The 19,304-nt window shown below is 41.8% G+C and overlaps 1 protein-coding gene across 2 annotated transcripts in view; it reads left to right on the forward strand.

The window, feature by feature from the left end:
• The window catches only part of EFTUD2 (elongation factor Tu GTP binding domain containing 2), a 45,422-nt gene that overhangs the window by 23,435 nt on the left and 2,683 nt on the right, over positions 1 to 19,304 (forward strand). For both annotated transcript variants that reach the window (XM_082271395.1, XM_082271396.1), the window contains exons 12-24: positions 2,016 to 2,079; positions 4,378 to 4,468; positions 4,550 to 4,685; positions 5,327 to 5,454; positions 8,051 to 8,244; positions 9,092 to 9,203; positions 10,373 to 10,513; positions 10,765 to 10,866; positions 11,792 to 11,874; positions 12,054 to 12,140; positions 12,883 to 13,009; positions 17,119 to 17,206; positions 18,280 to 18,398. In XM_082271395.1, coding sequence (XP_082127521.1) covers positions 2,016 to 2,079; positions 4,378 to 4,468; positions 4,550 to 4,685; positions 5,327 to 5,454; positions 8,051 to 8,244; positions 9,092 to 9,203; positions 10,373 to 10,513; positions 10,765 to 10,866; positions 11,792 to 11,874; positions 12,054 to 12,140; positions 12,883 to 13,009; positions 17,119 to 17,206; positions 18,280 to 18,398 — 1,472 coding nt within the window. The remainder of the gene's footprint in view (positions 1 to 2,015; positions 2,080 to 4,377; positions 4,469 to 4,549; positions 4,686 to 5,326; positions 5,455 to 8,050; positions 8,245 to 9,091; positions 9,204 to 10,372; positions 10,514 to 10,764; positions 10,867 to 11,791; positions 11,875 to 12,053; positions 12,141 to 12,882; positions 13,010 to 17,118; positions 17,207 to 18,279; positions 18,399 to 19,304) is intronic.

The raw sequence follows: 19,304 nt of genomic DNA on the forward strand, positions 1-19,304 counted from the left end.
TATAGGCCCCTGGGCGAAGCAGTGCATTAGACCCTGCCTACACAATCACCCACGAGAATAAAAATGCAAATTATAGATAAGACTATATTTATTGGTACAGTAGTTCCAGGCTAATGACGGCTTACAAGTTTGGCGGCTGGGTCAGGTGAACACACAGACGGGGTCAGACTCAACTGTTCTGTGTGTGCCTGTTTCTATGGAAGCTGACAGGCATTCCTGCAGTTGTTGGCACCCCCTCCACGGCCCAAGTGGCCTGACAGCAGCTCGGGGCTCACAGGCATCAGCCACCTGCTAAGTTCAGCGGGGGGATGCACATGGGAGTCGGGACTAATGCTTGGCTGGGGCTGGGTTGCTGGGCAGGTGGGGCCCCTGGGTTGCTGGGCAGGTGGGGCCCCCGGGCAACTGCGCAGCGTGCCCATTCGGTAAGACAGCCCTGCATACATCCGTGAATACAGTTTTTCATCAATGTATGTTCCTGCAAAGCAATATCAAAATTGCTACTTTAAAGTAGAACTATAGGCAAAGGTTTTCTTTCATTTTGGATAAAGGAAGGTTATAACCCTGTCAGATTTTTTTTGCCATCTCTGTCCTATTGCAGAGATTTCCCTTCACTTAGAACTATAGGCAAAAACATTTTTTTTTATTTTATTTTGGCTAGAGTAAGACCCCTGTCTTTATTTCATTATCTGTGGACCTTCGAGGAGATTTACCTTCACTTCCTGTCCCATAGCCAAACAGGAAGTGAGAAGAAATTCTGGAAAATTAAGGGAACTCTTGGGAGCCCCCTGGTCACCAGAACTAGTGTCCCTATTGAAACATTTCCCCTTATTTACTTATTTACTTTTCTGGGAACAACCCAAAATTTGGGATTTTCTTTCACTTTCAGTGATAATGGTAAACCGGGACAGTGAATCTCCCTAATGGGGTCACAGACAGCAATAAAAATTGACAGGTGTGCCAATCCATCTCCCCTATATCCAAAACGAAAAAAAAGTTTGCCTTTAGTTATACATTAACCTCTTGCCGTCCACCCCATAGCCGCTACAGAGTGGCAGCTGTGCGCCACATCACGTGTATCTATACACGTGATTCTGAAGTTTCGCCTACAGTGGGCGCGTTCGGGCTGCCAGCGAGCCGCTTCTGCTGTAATAGTTCACAGCAGAAGCCGATCTGCAGGTGCTAGGCACTCAATCTCATCTGGCACCCGCAGACCGTTAGCAATACACAGAGAACTGAGATATGCCTATGTAAACAGTTCTGACAGAGGGGAATGGATGGATTCTGTGTTCATGCAAAGCAGGGACTATAATCCATTACTTCCCTTAGTAAAAGAAGGAAACGCATTTAACACACAAACACTGGCTAGGCACACAGTTAACCCCTTGATCGCCCTAGATGTTAACCCCTTCCCAGCCAGTGTCAGTACAGTGACAGTGCATATTTTTGGCACTGTATGATTGTCATTGCTTCCAAGCAAATTGTCAATATCAGAATGTCCGCCGCAATATATGATTCCTGCTGTATTGTGCAGCATTGTATGACCCCACAATTGTCAGTTGAAGTAACGCAGTGCCGTATCGCAAAAAATAGCTTGGTCATGAAGGGGGTAAATCTTCCAGAGGGGGGGGGTCCGACATCCCCTCCCGCTGCCTGTAAAAGCAATCCAGCTGCTAGTTATCTGGTAGGATTGCTTCTACAGGTGAGCCGATGGCCTGCTCTAAAAACAGCCTGCATGCATCATTCCGGTATAACCACTTGAAGTCCAGGGACGTTCGGGTATGTCGTTGATCAGTACGTTTTTAAAAGTGTGTGTTTGGCTTTTGTGGGCAACGTCTTCGCTTTTCTGTCATGTTTTATTGAGAAAAACACAGGTTGACATCTCTACTTTTCACTGATCTGTAGAAGTTTATACTGTTTTGTTGAAACTTTAACAATGAAACCCCTATGGTTTCCTTAATGTAGACAAATATTAGAGTTATTAGAAGCATCTTGTAACATTGTCATGTTTTCCTTAGGCGATATCAACCACCTGGAGTTTTCTAAACGACTGTGGGGCGATATCTACTTCAATCCAAAGACGTAAGTATTTCTTTAAAAAGACATCATATATACAGTTAGGTCCATATATATTTGGACACAGGCACAATTTTAGATTTGTTAAGGTATTTACCAAAAAGTATTCAAGTTATAGTTATATAAAGGATATGGGCTGAAAGTGCACACTCTCAGGTTTAATTTAAGGGGGTATGTACATACAAATTGGAGGAAGAGTTTAGGAATTAGAGCTCTTAAAAATCGCCACCCCCCCCCCCCTCTTTTTCAAGGGACCAAAAGTAATTGGACAATTGAATCAAAAGCTGTTTCATGGCCAGGTGTGGGCTACTCCTTCGTTATTTCTTCATCAATTAAGCTGGTAAAAGATCTTTAGTTGATTCTAAGTGTGGTATTTGCTTTTGGAATCTATTGTTGTGAACCCACATCATGCGTTCAAAGGAGCTGTCAGAGAGACAGCAGCAACATTAGGAATGGGTGATTCAACAGTTTGGTACATTCTGAGGAAAGAAGAACGCACTGGTGAGCTCAGGATAATAAAAAAGCCTGGACATCTGCAGAAGACAATAGTGGTGGATTATCGCAGGATCCTCTCTATGGTAAAGAAAAACCCATTCACAACATCCAGACAAGTGAAGGACACTCTCCAGGAGGTGGACGTTTCATTGTCAAAGTCTACAATCAGGAGAAAACTTCACAAGAGCAAATACAAGAGGGTTCACCACAAGGTGCGAATCATTCATAAGCCTGAAGAATAGAAAAGCCAGATTAGACTTTGCCAAAAAAACATCCAAAAAAGCCAGACCAGTTCTGGAAAATCATTCTTTGGACGGAGTTTTCATTCTCCCCAGATCCTCTGTCTGGACAGTGCTGATTGGCCCTGTGCTGATCACATGCACTCCACCAAGAAAACGGAAAAAAAACTAGCAATACACACCAATCTGAGCATGTGCATTTTTTATATAGATGCGTTACACACGGAGTGATATATTTCAAGCATTTCTTTCTTTTAATTTTGGATAAATATGGTTTACAGCTAGTGAAAACCCAAAATTTAGTATCTCAGAAAATTTGAATATTACATAAAATGATTTAATACAGAAATGTTGGCTTAGTGAAAAGTATGTCATGTACAGTATAGTATGCAAGGAATACTTGGTCAGGGCTCCTTTTGGCATGAATTACTGCATTAATGCGGGGTGGAATGGAGGCGATCAGCCTGTGGCACTGCTGAGGTGTTATAGAAGCCCAGGTTTCTTTAATAGCGGCCTTCAGCTCATTTGCATTGTTGGGTCTGGTGTTTCTCTTCCTCCTAACAATACCCCACAGATTCTCTATGGGGTTTAGGTCAGGTGAGTCTGCTGGCCAATCAAGCACAGTGATACTATGATCATTAAACCAGGTATTGGTACTTTTGGCAGTGTGGACAGGTGCCAAGTCCTGCTGGAAAATGAAATCAGCATCTCCATAAAGCTGGTCAGCAGAGGGAAGCATGAATGGCTCTGGAATTTCCTGGTAGAGGGCTGCGCTGACTTTGGACTTGATAAAACACAGTGGACCAACACCAGCAGATGACATGGCTTCCCAAATCATCACTGATGGGAAAATTTTTCATCATTTGGAAATCAAAGTCCCCGATTCTGGAGGAAGAGTGAAGAGGCACAGAATCCAAGTTCCATGAGGTCCAGCAGTGTGAAGTTTCCACAGTCAGTGATGATTTGGGGAGCCATGTCATCTGCTATTGTTTGGTCCTCTGTGTTTTATCAAGTCCAAAGTCAGCGCAGCCCTCTACCAGGAAATTCTGGAGCACTTCATTGATGCAGTAATTTATGCACACTGAGCCCGGCCAAGTATTGAGTGCATACTATACTGTACATGGACATACTTTGCAGTAAGCCAACATTTCTGTATTAAAAATCTTCTTCTTTTTTTTTTTTTTTTATTGGTCTTATGTAAAACTCTAATTTTCTGAGATACTAAATTATGGGTTTTAAATAGCTGTAAGCCATATATATCAAAATTAAAAATGCTTAAAATATATCACTCTTTGTATGTGTAACGCATCTATATAATGAGTTTCACTTTTTGAATTGAATTACTGGAATAAATTTAACTTTTTGATGATATTCTAATTTTATGAGATGCACCTGTATATGCGTGCATTGCAACTTGGTCCTCATTAGATCTGTTCTAAACAAATCAGGACACATTGCAGACCTTTTAAAGGTCTTGCATGCATTGTATGGTCATGTGTGCATCACTATTTCTAAATTTCCATCTTACGAATTGTTTCTAAATTGTTATTTTTTTCTACCATTTTTCAAGGCGAAAATTTACCAAGAAAGCTCCAACAAGCAGCTCACAACGCAGTTTTGTGGAGTTTGTCCTTGAACCCCTTTACAAGATCCTGGCCCAGGTATGTTGGGTTTGAAATGTGTAGGTTCTAGTCCTGGTGCAAATTGATCTGATTTATTCATTGTTAATTTTCGTTGTGCAGGTGGTGGGTGATGTAGACACAACTCTGCCTCAGACCCTGGAGGAGCTGGGAATCCACCTTACCAAGGAGGAGTTAAAACTGAACATCCGACCTCTGCTGAGGCTTGTATGTAACCGCTTTTTTGGAGAGTTTACAGGTAAGCTCACAGGATCATACAATTTATGTATATCCTGTATGCATTTTTGGCTCAATCCAAGGTTGCACATGATTTGTATATACTAAATGGAAAAACGGTTGTGGACATCTGGCTGTTTAACAATTGATTACAAACTGTGGTCTTCAGCAGCCCTCACTCTTATGGGAAGGCTTTCCACAACATTTTGAAGCGTGTCTGTGGGGAAATGTATCCATTTGTGAGGTCAGGTACTGATGCTGAATGAGAATATCTGGCTTGCAATTGGCATTCCATTTCATCACAAAGGTGTTTAGTATGGTTGAGGCCAGAGCGCTGTGCAGGACACTCAAGTTCCTCTTCTCCAGACATCTGAGCTGAAGAATTTGGAGGGGTGTCCACATAGTTTTAAACACGTAACAGCTGTTATGATCAGGTGTCCACAAACCTTTGGCTATATAGCGTAAATTTGTGGTTTTTATAGTTTTTAATATTTATATGCTGTTCAGTCTTCATTTTCTCAATTTTATTGTTATTTTTGGGGACAGTTGGTTGGTGGGCAGTTTGTTATTATCAGGCTAGGGTCAGGTGGTGTTGCAGATTTTTCGCTCTCCTCTGTAGCTGTCTTAATTTGTCTTTTTTCTTCCTGCTTCCACAACCTAAAGGTTTTGTGGATATGTGTGTCCAGCACATCCCTTCACCTAAGAGTGGTGCGAGAGCCAAGATTGAGCACACATATACTGGAGGCATCGATTGTGACCTAGGAGAGGAAATGAGCCAGTGTGATTCAGATGTGAGTTCATATGATCCTTCCATTTCATGAACGCTAAGAACAATTTTACAATGCAGCTTCAGATAATGCTTTGTGCTATGCTTTTGTATGTCCCAAAGTTCCACATCTCCACTGTTATGGGCACAGCAACAAAAAGAAAAAGTTCTCAGAATGCAGACTTGCCTTATGAAAGTAAGCAGGGAGGCCACTGAACATTGCACAGGGAGGGTGACTGTCCAGTGTTACAGCGTATAGCTTGGTGTTATGTATATTATTTTTTTTCTGCCATCAAGAGACATTCACTAAGCCTTTCTCTCAATTTTCCTTCAGGGCATACTGTGGCCTTGACCAGCAAAATATTTGGCTGCAGACATTGGAATTTATTTTTGTCAATTTCTTTATGCTACCTTTAGAAAAATAAATGCAACTCACAATGCCAAAATCTTATTTCTTTCTCAGTCACTGATTGGCACAGGAAGTCTTTAACCTTCTGGTTATACTGCCACCAACAGAAGGATTCAACACTAGGCCAGCCCAAGATAAAACCTCCTATTACCAGCATGCTTCAGTTTTTTTGTTAGTGTCCTTTAAAGATTGACATCTTTAATTCAGCTCTGCTGTGTTAAAGACTAAACTATTTTTTCTGGCATTTTTTCCTTTATATATATACACAGTATCTCACAAAAGTGAGTACACCCCTTACTTTTTTGTAAATATTTTATTATATCTTTTCATGTGACAACACTGAAGAAATGACACTTTGCTACAATGTAAAGTAGTGAGTGTACAGCTTGTATAACAGTGTAAATTTGCTGTCTCCTCAAAATAACTCAACACACTGCCATTAACCCCGCTAGCAACAAAAGTGAGTACACCCCTAAGGGAAAATGTCAAAATTGGGCCCAAAGTGTCAATATTTTGTGTGGCCACCATTATTTTCCAGCACTGCCTTAACCCTCTTGGGCATGGAGTAAACCAGAGCTTCACAGGTTGCCACTGGAGTCCTCTTCCACTCCTCCATGATGACATCACTGAGCTGGTGGATGTTAGAGACCTTGCGCTCCTCCGCCTTCCATTTTGAGGATGCCGCACAGATGCTCAATAGGTCTGGAGACATGCTTGGCCAGTCTGTTACCTTTACCCTCGGATTCTTTAGCAAGGCAGTGGTCGTCTTGGAGGTTAGTTTAGGGTCATTATCATGTTGGAATACTGCCCTGCGGCCCAGTCTCTGAAGGGAGGGGATCATGATCTGCTTTAGTAAGTCACAGTATATGTTCGCATTCATGGTTCCCTTAATGAACTGTAGCTCCTCAGTGCCGGCAGCACTCATGCCGTCCCAGACCATGACACTCCCACCACCATGCTTGACTGTAGGCAGGACACACTTGTCTTTGTACTCCTCACCTGGTTGCCACCACGCACGCTTGGCACCTTCTGAACCAAATAAATGTATCTTGGTCTCATCAGACCACAGGAAAGGGTTCCAGTAATCAATGTCCTTAGTCTGCTTGTCTTCAACAAACTGTTTGTGGGCTTTTTTGTGCGTAATCTTTAGAAGAGGCTTCCTTCTGGGACGACAGCCCCAGATTTTGATTTGATGCAGTGTGCGTTGTATGGTCTGAGCACTGACAGGCTGACCCCGCACCCCTTCAACCTCTGGAGCAATTCTGGCAGCACTCATACGTCTATTTCCCAAAGACAACCTCTGAATATGATGCTGAGCATGTGCACTCAACTCCTTTTGGTCGACCATGGCGAGGCCTGTTAAGAGTGGAACCTGTCCTGTTAAACTGCTGTATGGTCTTCGCCATCATGCTGCAGCTCAGTTTTAGGGTCTTGGCAATCTTCTTCTGGCCTAGGTAGAGCAACAATTCTTTTTTTCAGTTCCTCAGAGTTCTTTGCCATGAGGTGCCATGTTGAACCTCCAGTGAGCAGTATGAGAGAGTCGGAGCGATAACACCAAATTTAACGCAACTGCTCCTCATTCACACCTGAGGCCTTGTAACACTAACGAGTCACATGACACACGGGAGGGAAGGTGGCTAATTTGGCCCAATTTGGGCATTTCCACTTAGGGGGTGTACTAACTTTTGTTGCCAGCGGTTTAGACATTAATGGCTGTGTGTTGAGTTATTTTGAGGGGACAGCAAATTTACACTGTTATACAATCTGTACACTTACTACTTTACATTGTACTATCTCAGGGCTACAAACTGGAGTTTCACTCCCTGCCCCCTCTTCAGTTTCTCACCTCCGCACAGATTGACAGATCTCCATTGAACCCTATTGGAACTGTTTCAGGAGTTTTACTCCAGCTTTTGTTCACTGTTCCCAAACCCAAAGAAGACATCTGTCCCATCTTGAATCTCAAAGCTCTAAATGTCTTCATTTGGGTTCAGAAATTGTGCATACATTTTACAAAATCTGTCCCTTCACCAGATTCCTGTTTTTTGCACTGCATTACATTTTAAACAATGTGATCTACTATATAAGTAGTTTTGTTTTGTTGTAAGAGAAGAGTGCACAATAGTTTTGTGTGAAAAGATTGTCCTACTTTAAAGAATGATATTCCTACCTGCTTTGTCTGATCTGTAATTGTCTTTGCTGTATGTATTAGGGACCTCTAATGTGTCACACCACCAAGATGTACAGTACAGATGACGGGGTGCAGTTCCATGCCTTTGGCCGGGTGTTGAGTGGCACTATTCATGCTGGGCAGGCAGTAAAAGTGTTGGGGGAAAATTACACTTTAGAAGATGAAGAGGACTCCCAGGTCTGCACTGTGGGAAGATTGTGGGTGTCCGTGGCCAGGTGAGTCCACAAAAATAAACCTTCAACTTGCATGCATTCTCTGTTTTGGGCCATGTAGACTAAACACACCTGCTTCTTTCCATGAAAAGTTAATGTGGCTCCTTATAAACAAGACTTGAATAAATTCCTGGCATGTCACAATATACAGTAACTGTATAAGCAGTTTTTATCATTAAAAAGCACTCCTAGTTTTCCAGTTTAGTTACTTTGCCTAGGCTGAGATGTTGTCATTAGTCTATTGAAGGTTGGAGGAAGCATTTACTCAATCTTTTTTTTCCCCAGTGATCAGTCAAATTGTTCATTGTATGAAGTCACAAGGAGGGAGGCTTCAGCAGGTGCTGATCAATGTCTGACATTTGTGAACATGCCTCACAGACACCAGAATTTACATGATTGTGGTATCCTTGAGCCAGCATCTCCATCTCCAGTCCAGGAGGAAGATGCTGAACCAGGATTTTGCATGAACAGATGGCTCTGTTCTTCTGGAGAGAAATTCAGATTAAGGCATTGTCGGGGGGGGGGGGGGGGGGGGGCAACTGTGATCTCTGTGAGAAGTAATAAATATCTGTAAGGGTTACATCTGCATGTTATTTGTAATGTGTTAACCTAATAAATATATTTTAAACTAGGTACATTTATCTAACTTAATATGCTTAGTAATTTAGTATATCATAACCTCTGCAGATATGTAGCATGTATCCTTCTCTGATCATTTGTTATCCAGTAACACCTGTTCAGTTTTATACCTAGGCCTCACTGCTGGCAAGAGACTTAGCTTCCAACACTGTTACATTGTGAGATTTTTTGCATTCTTCATCCTACAAGAGGTGTGTTCTGTTCTTCACAGGTATCAGATTGAAGTGAACAGAGTGCCAGCTGGAAACTGGGTTCTTATTGAGGGAGTGGACCAGCCAATTGTGAAGACTGCCACAATAACTGAACCACGGGGCAATGAAGAGGTAAATATGAGGCTGAGTTTGGCTTATTTAACCACTTGCGCTCTGAAAGATTTTACCCCTTTCATGACCAGGCCATTTTTTTGCTATTTAGCACTGCGTTACTCTAACTGGTAATTGCGGGGTCACATAATGCTGTAACCAAACTAAGTTTATACCATTTTTTTTTCTCACAAATAGAGCTTTCTTTTGGTGGTTCTTGATCACCACTGGGATTTTTATTTTTTGCGATATAAACAAAGTCCAAAAAATGTTTCCATTTAAAATCAAAGAAAAATTTCTTCATAAATTTTGGTCCAAAAATGTATTCTGCTACATGGCTTGGTAGAAAAAAAAATCGCAATTAGTGTAAATTCATTGGTTCGTGTGAAAGTTATAGTGCCTACAAACTATGGTGTGTGTGTTTTATATACTCAAATTTTTTTTCTTTTTTTATACTACTAGTGGCGGTGATCTGCGACTTATAATGGGACTTCGATAGGGTGGGCAATCGGACACTAACTGATGCTGGGGGGTAACTGACCTACTGCCACTGACCTCGCCAGTGACATACAGTGATTTCAAACAGTTGATCAGCAGTTCCCGGCCGTGAACCATTGACCAGGACTTGCTGGACAAGCTCCCACTGTGTTCATTCACAGCCGGGGGGGGGGGGACATATGGGTACCTCACTTTGTCTGTGCAGGCTGCCCATCTGCAGTACATTGCAGACGGGCTGTCCGCAAGTGGTTAAACGGGTTTTCAGTTGCATCAACATAATGGAAAGCTGATCAACATGCCACCATCCTGACCAATAGTATCCATGTGTAGAGTACTCTTTAGGACCATTTATAACTTGGTAAAAAATGCAAATGTTAAGATTGTCTCAGAGCATTAGCAGAGAAGACTTTCAGCAGCGATGTGTGTCATAGATAAAATTTCAACAAATTTTAAGGAGATTTTTACTTCCTGTTGCGTCTCTGGAAGAGGATTGTAAAAAAAAAATGTATGCAATGAGACAGCAATAAAAATCAGACAAAGGTTCTAACCCTTCGCTCACTATCCAAAATTGAAAGAAAAGAAAGATTTGGCTCAAGTTACACTTTGAATATAGTTATTTTGTTCTGGAATATGTAATATTGCAAACCAAAAGCAATCAGCATGGTAACATTCTGTACATTTTGTCTTTCTAGGCTCAGATTTTCCGGCCATTGAAGTTCAACACCACGTCAGTCATTAAAATTGCTGTGGAGCCTGTGAACCCCTCAGAGTTGCCAAAGATGTTAGATGGATTAAGAAAAGTCAACAAGAGTTACCCTTCACTCACCACCAAGGTAACTTGTCTTTCTAATATATGTCATTGGCTGTGTCTACTGTGAGTCTGTCACAGTGACTAATTCTGTTGATGGTTTCCACCATTTGAAGTAGTTATTAGAAGAAGCTTACCTGACGTGGTGGACACCACTGAGAATGTTTTTTTTTTAGAGGGTCAGCACTGGAAATTTAGGGACTGAACTCTTGAGTCATACAGTGTTGCTCCTGTATAATACATTCTTTACTGCAGTAACTTTATACATGTGTCTAGGTGGAGGAGTCTGGGGAGCACGTCATTCTGGGTACTGGAGAGCTGTACTTAGACTGTGTCATGCACGACCTCCGCAAGATGTATTCAGAAATTGACATTAAGGTGAGTGTGGTCATTACAAATAAATTGTTTGTTTCTTATAGGAGCAAATTAAAATGTTTACCAGGCCGTACCTGTTTTCTCTTAAGTTTGTTTGTGTTCTTTCCTTTGCCTGATGGATGAATACGTAGCTTTTAGATTTATGTCATCAGAACAGGCATCAAGCTTGCATTTGAATGCCAAAAACATTGTTTTAAAAAGATTTCCACCAACAGCCCTAAATATGAACTCCAGGCAAACCGCTAACTACACCAATGAAATATATATATATATATATATATATATATATATATATATATATATATATATATATATATATATATATATATATAAGGGAGCTACCTACCAAAAGATTTGTTTCCTTTCATCTAGTCCTGAGATTTACACAGCCCTACCATGCCACAAAACTTTATCTGGCTGGGCAAAATACCTGATCTTCCTCTAATGCAGTTAAGTAACATCTACAGGTCTTGTACCTTCCCTAGCCTGTAACTGGACAGTGAAAGGAAAAGCTGTTGACTGATGAGCTTATATTTCAGTCATTCTGCCCTCTCCTATCAGCATGTTCCATTTTAGAACAGGAGTACTGCGGCACAACTGAGAGGCTCCTTTGTATGGCTTCTTCCTCTCCTATTCTGAGCTCCGTGCGTGTTTAAGACCCACTCCAGGGTTGCTGAGGTTGGAGAGAAGGAAAATACTATAGTGTGTCACTGGAGCGACTGCTCTGCTGGGGCTGCTGATTTCACATCCAAGATGGCGGTGCCCAGCAGCAGTTTCAGAGCTTTTTGATATCTGTAAAAGCCTCCCTTGTATAGACAACATACCTGAATAGGTTTAATGCACATATAATATACTGGGAGGCTGTTGAGATGAATGGTCTGACGTAAGGTTCTCTTTGAGATCAATGATAACTTTACTGGCCCTACAGGTGGCGGATCCCGTGGTGACATTTTGTGAGACTGTTGTGGAAACCTCGTCATTGAAGTGCTTTGCTGAGACACCTAATAAGAAGTAAGGATTGCTATTTCAGTATTTATGTGTAAACCTTGTGTCCTGGCTGTTTGGTAGCTTTTTCATCAACATTTTTGTCAGTATCTCTGGTCCCTAGTCATAGTAAGAACTGCTGTTTTGTTCTCATCTTGAACATATTGACTCTTGCTTATGGCTGACATGTATCCTCTTGTGTGAAGGAATAAGATCACAATGATTGCAGAACCACTGGAGAAAGGGCTGGCTGAAGACATTGAAAATGAAGTTGTGCAGATTTCTTGGAACAGGTGAGTTCTGTATTGGATGAAGGGGAGATTATTCCTGCATCGCTGTTCTTTCATCATTTACAAATATATTTTAAGAGTTCTGCAATTTCTACTGATTAAAACGATTTTCGAGGTGGGGGGAAAAATAGAAACTCACAGATATTTTTGAATGTCATTACTTTGCCACAAGCAGTTTCAGTGTTGAGCTTTAGTTCCATCTATTGGTTAAATGTGGTATTGCAGAAGTCGTACTTCAAGTTAAAGTGGAAGTTTAGTCAAAACCTAACTAACTCGTAAACCTATTTGCAGCCACATTCTAATCTATCTATCCCTGTAAAGAAAAAATCGCTATACTTACCTGTTCTGCAGCCGCTCTGGTCTGGTCCCATCCTGAGCTGTCAGCGGTGGCTTCATAGTGTGAGGGATTGTGCAGGAGAGGCAGCTGACAACAGAAGCACCATAGTAAGTCTATGGGTGACGTCCCTTCCTGGGCATTTCACAGTCATTGTCTGTTCTCTCTTGCACACAGCACCTGCCCCTGGAGACCAGTCCAGATCGGCTGCAGAACAGGTAAGTATAGTGATTTTATTTTCTTTACAGGGCTAAATGGATTAGGCTTAGAATGTGGCAGAGTGTAGTTTTAGCGTTAGTTTTGACTAAGCTTCCACTTTAACTCCTGCATGCATCTGAAATTGCATTTTTAGGAGTGGCACTACATGACTAGCTGCTGTTCTTTCTAACCATTTATCGTCCTGATCAACAGGAAGAAACTAGGAGAATTTTTCCAGACCAAATATGATTGGGATTTGCTGGCTGCCCGTTCTATCTGGGCTTTTGGGCCAGACACTACTGGACCTAACATCTTGGTAGATGATACTCTGCCATCTGAGGTATGTGTCTGTCTGCAACCATGTGTGTTAAATGTAGAGGAATGACAAGCAACAGCAAAACAAAGTAATTTTTGGTAAGGAAGACTCAGAGGAACTAAATAAAAAAAAAAAATGTAGGTTATATATAGATACTTTATGTACACATTAACAGATCTTTGTGGATACATTTATAAAATAAAACCAGTACACCTCTCTAACCCACAAAGTGCATTGTTTATATGATCAGAACATAGGTCAAACTGTTAAGCATCCTTTGGTGTGTTAAGATCTTACCATTATCAGAAACTCTTGTATTAATACCACTCACATTAAAGTGGAACTGAACTTTTGCTATGTTATAAGTAACATCTTGAAGTGTTAATTGTGCATAAACATTACCCTGAATTGTCTTGAATTTCTCCTAAAATATAGCAGTACACTTCCTGGTATGCCTGGCCGCTTAGTTACTACTGTACATGTAGCCTCATCTCTGTATAATCTACTGTATGAGATCTAGGGCACTGCTGCCGCTGACTGCTAGTCTCACTAGATTTGTAGTAAGATCTGGTGGTATCACTACTAGGGATGTAACGATATCAAAATCTCACGGTACGATACAATTTCGATATTGACCTCACGGTACGATATTTATTGCGATATAGTGGGTGGGGATGAGGATGATGGAGTGGCATGCCGCATTGTGAAAATGGATGAGGATGATTCTGAGTGGAGATGAGAGTTACATTGTGGAGAGCCTCTTCACTATGTAACTCTCATCCCAACTCAGAATCATCCTCATCCATTTTCACAATGCTACTCCATCATCTTCATCCCCACCCAGGCCAGATTCATCCATCCCTTTCCACATTGTATCCTCATCCCCGTCCAAAAATTCCTGGAGAGGGATAGATTCTGGGCAGGAATTGGAATACATTGTGCAAAGGGAAGGAAGAATCTGGCCTGGATGAGGATGATGGAGTTTCATTGTGAAAATGGCTGGGGATAATTCTGGGTGGGGATCTTTTCTCCACCCAGAATCAACCCCAGCCATTTTCACAATGCAACTCCATTATGGCAGCTTGTCTGGTGTCTGTGTCCCATTAGAGGAGTCCAATCAAAAGTACAGGCAGCACAGCAGCAGCACCTTGCTGCACACCCATAACTCTGTCAGTGACTTCCCTCCACACTGCAATCTCGATTCTACTTCATGCACCTGCAAGGCTGGGGCCACTTCCCTCATTGAGCAACTGACTACACCCCCATGCCCGAGTGCTGCCCAATCAGATAATACTTAACTATCTTTGAAAAGCAGGCTCTGCCTCAGCAGGGAACTAAATGGAGCGGAGCAAGTGTCCAGGTTTTACTTGTGGGGAGCAGTGTTGTAACTTGTAGGCGAGCTGGACTGGTGAAAGATGCTTTCATCTCACTTGCAGGTGCCACACGGGGGAAAGCTGGTGACATGTATCACTATCACGGCGGCTCTCTGTCTCTCCCACAAACCCTGCCAACACAACACCAAAACAGCAACCCCCCCCGGCACAATGCGGGGGGGGGGGGAAGCTCAGGCCCCTTACACACTGCCTGTACCCCCCTGATGGCGGCCCTGTTTACACATTACTCACCTGCGGTCCAGTGTCACTGGTTTGCCGTGGTGCCTGCCTGGAAGCATGGCTCTGCTCCGCCCAGTCCGCCGCTCTCCTGCGCTGGCTCTGCCTCCGCCCCACAAGCCCGCCCACCCACACTGCTCCAAACCAACTGGCAGCCGCTCGCCTCGGCTCGGCCAGTAAGCACTGCAGCATAGAGGTGAGTGTCAGACAGGAGCCGATGAGACACAAAGACGGCGGCCAGACCGTGCACCCACCACGACGATATCGGGCCATGTGAACCACCGTGATACCGCGATAGCGGCAATATCGTTACATCCCTAATCACTACTACCCATTTTTCTCCTTGCTGGAGGCTCTGACATGAGGAATCAAAGATCTGCCTGTATAAGGATGGCTGCCTCCATATAGAGACATAGTGCAGAACAAGGTATGGCTAATCAGTAATGGGGAAAGATCAGCTCCGGTAATAAGAAAGGTAGTATTGATGACCAGTCCTTTGCTTCTGCCTGCCTTTTTTGAGGACATCTTATAGAGTTCAGTTCCACTTTAAGGTAATTTTTAGCTAAATCTTCCTTGAGCCCAACGTTTACTAAAAGTTCAACCAAGGAGCGCCCTCATCAATGCCTATTAGTGTCCATCTTTTGTCTGCCAGTACAGTGCCTTGAAAAAAATATTCATACCCCTTGAAGTTTTCCACATTTTGTTACAACCAAAAATGTAAATGTATTTTATTGAGATTTTATGTGATAGACGAACACAAAGTGGCACATAATTGTGAAGTGTAAAGAAAAATGATAAATGGTTTTCAAAATTTTTCACAAACAAATATCTTAAAAGTGTGGTGTGCATATGTATTCAGCCCCCCTGAGTCAATACTTTGTAGAACCACCTTTTCGCTCCAATTACAACTGCAAGTCATTTTGGGTATGTATACACCTGCTTTGCACATCGAGAGACTGAATTTTTTTTTTGAAAATTAGCTCAAGCTCTGTCAGATTGGATGGAGAGTGTCTGTAAACAGCAATTTTCAAGTCTTGCCACAGATTCTCTATTAGATTTAGGTTTGGACTTTGACTGTGTCATTCTAACACAGGAATTTTCTTTAATCTAAACCATTCCATTGTAGCTCTGGCTGTATGTTTAGGGTCCTTGTTCTGCTGGAAGGTGAACCTCCGCCCCAGTCTCAAGTCTCAGGTTTTCTTCTAAGATTTCCCTGTGTTTGGCTCCATCCATCTTCCCAATAACTCTGACCAGCTTCCCTGTCCCTGCTAAAGAAAATAATCCACACAACATAAAGCTGCCACCACCATGTTTTCATGGTGGGGATGGTGTATTCAGAGTGATGTGCAGTTTTAGTTTTCCGCCACACATAGCGTTTTGCTTTTAGGCCAAAAAGGTTGATTTTGGTCTCATCTGACCAGAACACCTTCTTCCACATGTTTGCAGTGTCCCCCACATGGCTTCTTGCAAATGGGACATCTTATGGCTTCCTTTCAACAATGGCTTTCTTCTTGCCACTCTTCCATAAAGGCCAGATTTGTGGAGTGGATGACTAATAGTTGTCCTGTGGACAGATTCTCCCACCTGAGCTGTGGATCTCTGCAGCTCCTCCAGAGTTACCATGGGCCTCTTGGCTGCTTCTCTGATTAATGCTCTCCTTGCCCGGCCTGTCAGTTTAGGTGGACGGCCATGTCTTGGTAGGTTTGCAGTTGTGTCATACTCTTTCCATTTTCGAATGATGGGTTGAGCAGTGCTCCATATAATGTTCAAAGCTTGTGATACATTTTTTATCACCTAACCCTACTTAAAACTTCTCCACAATTTTATCCCTGAAGTGTCTGGTGTATTCCCTTGCCTTCGTGATGCTGTTTGTTCACTAAAGGTTCTCTAACAAACTTCTGAGGGCTTTACAGAACAGCTGTATTTATACTGAGATTAAATTACACACAGGTGGACTCTATTTACTAATTAGGTGACTTCCATTCGATTTTAGTTAGGGGTATCGGAGTAGAGGGGGTTGAATACAAATACACACCACACTTTTCAGATATTTATTTGTAAAAAAAAATTGAAAACCATTTATCAGTTTCCTTCCACTTCACAATCATGTGTCACTTTGTGTTGGTCTAGCACATAAAATCCCAATAAAATACATTTACATTTTTGGTTGTAACATAAATTGTGACAAAATGTGGAAAATTTCAAGGGGTTTGAATACTTTTTCAAGGCACTGTATGTGTCCACTTTGAAATAACAATATTCTCTCATCTAACTTGTTTAAGTTTATTATATTTTACTTTAACCTATTGTAAACAGGTTAAAGTAAGTAATTTTCAGTAAACTATCAGATGATCCTTCTGTACTTTTTCTTTTAAAATAGCCCCTCTATTGCAAATACACACTCCAGATGATCAGCAGAATTTTCATACTGTCCTACCTCTGCTTTATCTGTATATAATAAATTTTGATATTTGTTTATGTACATCACCCTGCAAACACATTCACAACAATTTTTTTTTTCAGGTGGACAAAGCTCTGCTGAGTTCAGTAAAGGACAGTATAGTTCAAGGATTCCAATGGGGTACAAGAGAGGGGCCTCTCTGTGATGAACGTGAGTATTAGAAAAAGGAAATAAAATCGTATTCTAGTTTTAAAAAATTGATCCTATGTACAGAATCTTAAAATTTGGGAACAAAAGAATGCAAAAAGGCCTCTGGCACGAATTAGCATTCTTCTGATGATCTAGCTAGGGTAGGGATAAACAATGATTACATTTACCAAGTACAGTGGATAATTAGCACACTTGTTCACTACAGGGCACTACTCTGTGTATGAAGATGTACATACATTCCTAACAGGACAGACCCATCAGGGAGCTCTAGATCAGGGGTAGGCAACCTTGGCACTCTAGTTGTAGCAAAATACAAATCATTTTCATGTCTTTGACTCTTGGAGTAATGTCTGTGGCTGTCAGACTCTTACAATGTCTCATGAAATTTGTCATTCCACTACAGCTTGAGGGCCAAGTTCCCCTACCCCCGCTCTAGATAATGTAACCGTTGATGAGTTTATAGATGCATCAAAGATTTTCTCTGACTTGACAATTTTCCCTAAGAGTTTTTTGAAATATTTACCTGCATGCCTATATTGCTTGTTAAAGTGTATTTGTAGCCAGAACATATTTTGTTTGTTTTAGATTGGGGAGTAGCTAGAACGTCTTTCAGGATATTATTGCTGCCTATGTCCCCAATAAGGAGATTCCCCCACCCCCCCTCCCATTTTTCATTACTTGATCATCACTTAGACAGACAGGAAATCCAGAATGTTACAGTTGTCAATGAATCTGGATCAAAAGGGAAAATCTGTCAATCCAAACTCCTGTTTAGTTGACACAGAAGAGGGGTTTCCTCTCACTTTAGTGGGCTTTCCCCTGACTTCCTGTTGTGTCTGAAGGTAAGTCTCCCCAAAGAGACAGCAAACAAAACAATAAATCTGATATATGGATATATTTTAACCTAGATGACAAGAGACAGGCTGCAGTTCTAGAGTTGTATCCTAATAAGGCCATAGCCACTCTCTTAGGGGTTGATTAACTGCTTACAGTGCATCAATCAATTCTGTGCTTTCCTGAAATGCACCCTCTATTACTAAACTCTGAATTCTCTTTCTTTGTCTCTTTCTCAGTGATCAGGAATGTGAAGTTCAAGATCCTGGATGCTGTGATTGCACAGGAGCCTTTGCACCGCGGTGGGGGACAGATCATTCCTACAGCCCGCAGAGTGGTATACTCTGCCTTCCTTATGGTGAGCTCTTGTTTTGCATCTGCAAATTGTAATCCCCCTCAATTCGTCAGAAAGTTATATAAATGGTTGTTGTCCCTTTCCATTTTATCCAGAAAATAGACACACTTGTTATCACATTCCTCATGCTGATCGATAAAACAAGTCGTGGAGATTGTTCACAGCATAAAATGTGTGGACTTAGTTTAGCCAAACAATCTAGTGCCTTTTTTCTCAGATGCTTTGGAAGAGCTGGAAACACTTGTTATATGCTTATTCTGAAAATCTGATTGTTGTGCTCACTGTAAAATGTTTTTCTTTCAGTGAAAGACATAGAACTGTAGGGTATTCGAATGGTACTAGCAGATGGCACTGAGAGACAAGCATCTGAGTGCATAGCCCCTCTCACCAACTTCTAGTCCTTGTACAGCACCCACATGCTAAGAGCATTTACCTCCCATGATAAAGGTTGCTGCCAAAATTGAGTAAAAACTGACACTTGCATCTGATGATCATTACCTAACTCACAGCCAGCGAGATCAACCCACAAAAGGACAGGGACAGCTTGACCACTTCAGTTGGGTCGGTTTTATGAGGCCTCAACCAGTCAAAGTTATAAAATATATTTAAGAACTATGTGTGTCCAGTCATCTTCAGCACATCACAAGTGTCAGTTTGTTTTAAACATATCTGCCATTAGATGGCCTTGAAGCATTTTTTTTTTGTGGGGGATGTGGATAATATAGTAGGTTTACAGTATATTTCAGCATGAGCTGAAGTTGAAGCTGTACCTAGTTTTCTTGCAGCACAGGTTATAAGACAGGTTATAGAATAATTTAGACTACTCTAATTGATTACTCTGGGCAACACATATTGCTTAGACCAGGGTTCCATGGAACCCTAGGGTTCCTCCTGAGGCTGCTCGGGGTT

This window comes from Pelophylax lessonae (genome assembly GCF_965119305.1).
Source record: "Pelophylax lessonae genome assembly, chromosome: 11".
Lineage (NCBI taxonomy): Eukaryota > Metazoa > Chordata > Amphibia > Anura > Ranidae > Pelophylax > Pelophylax lessonae.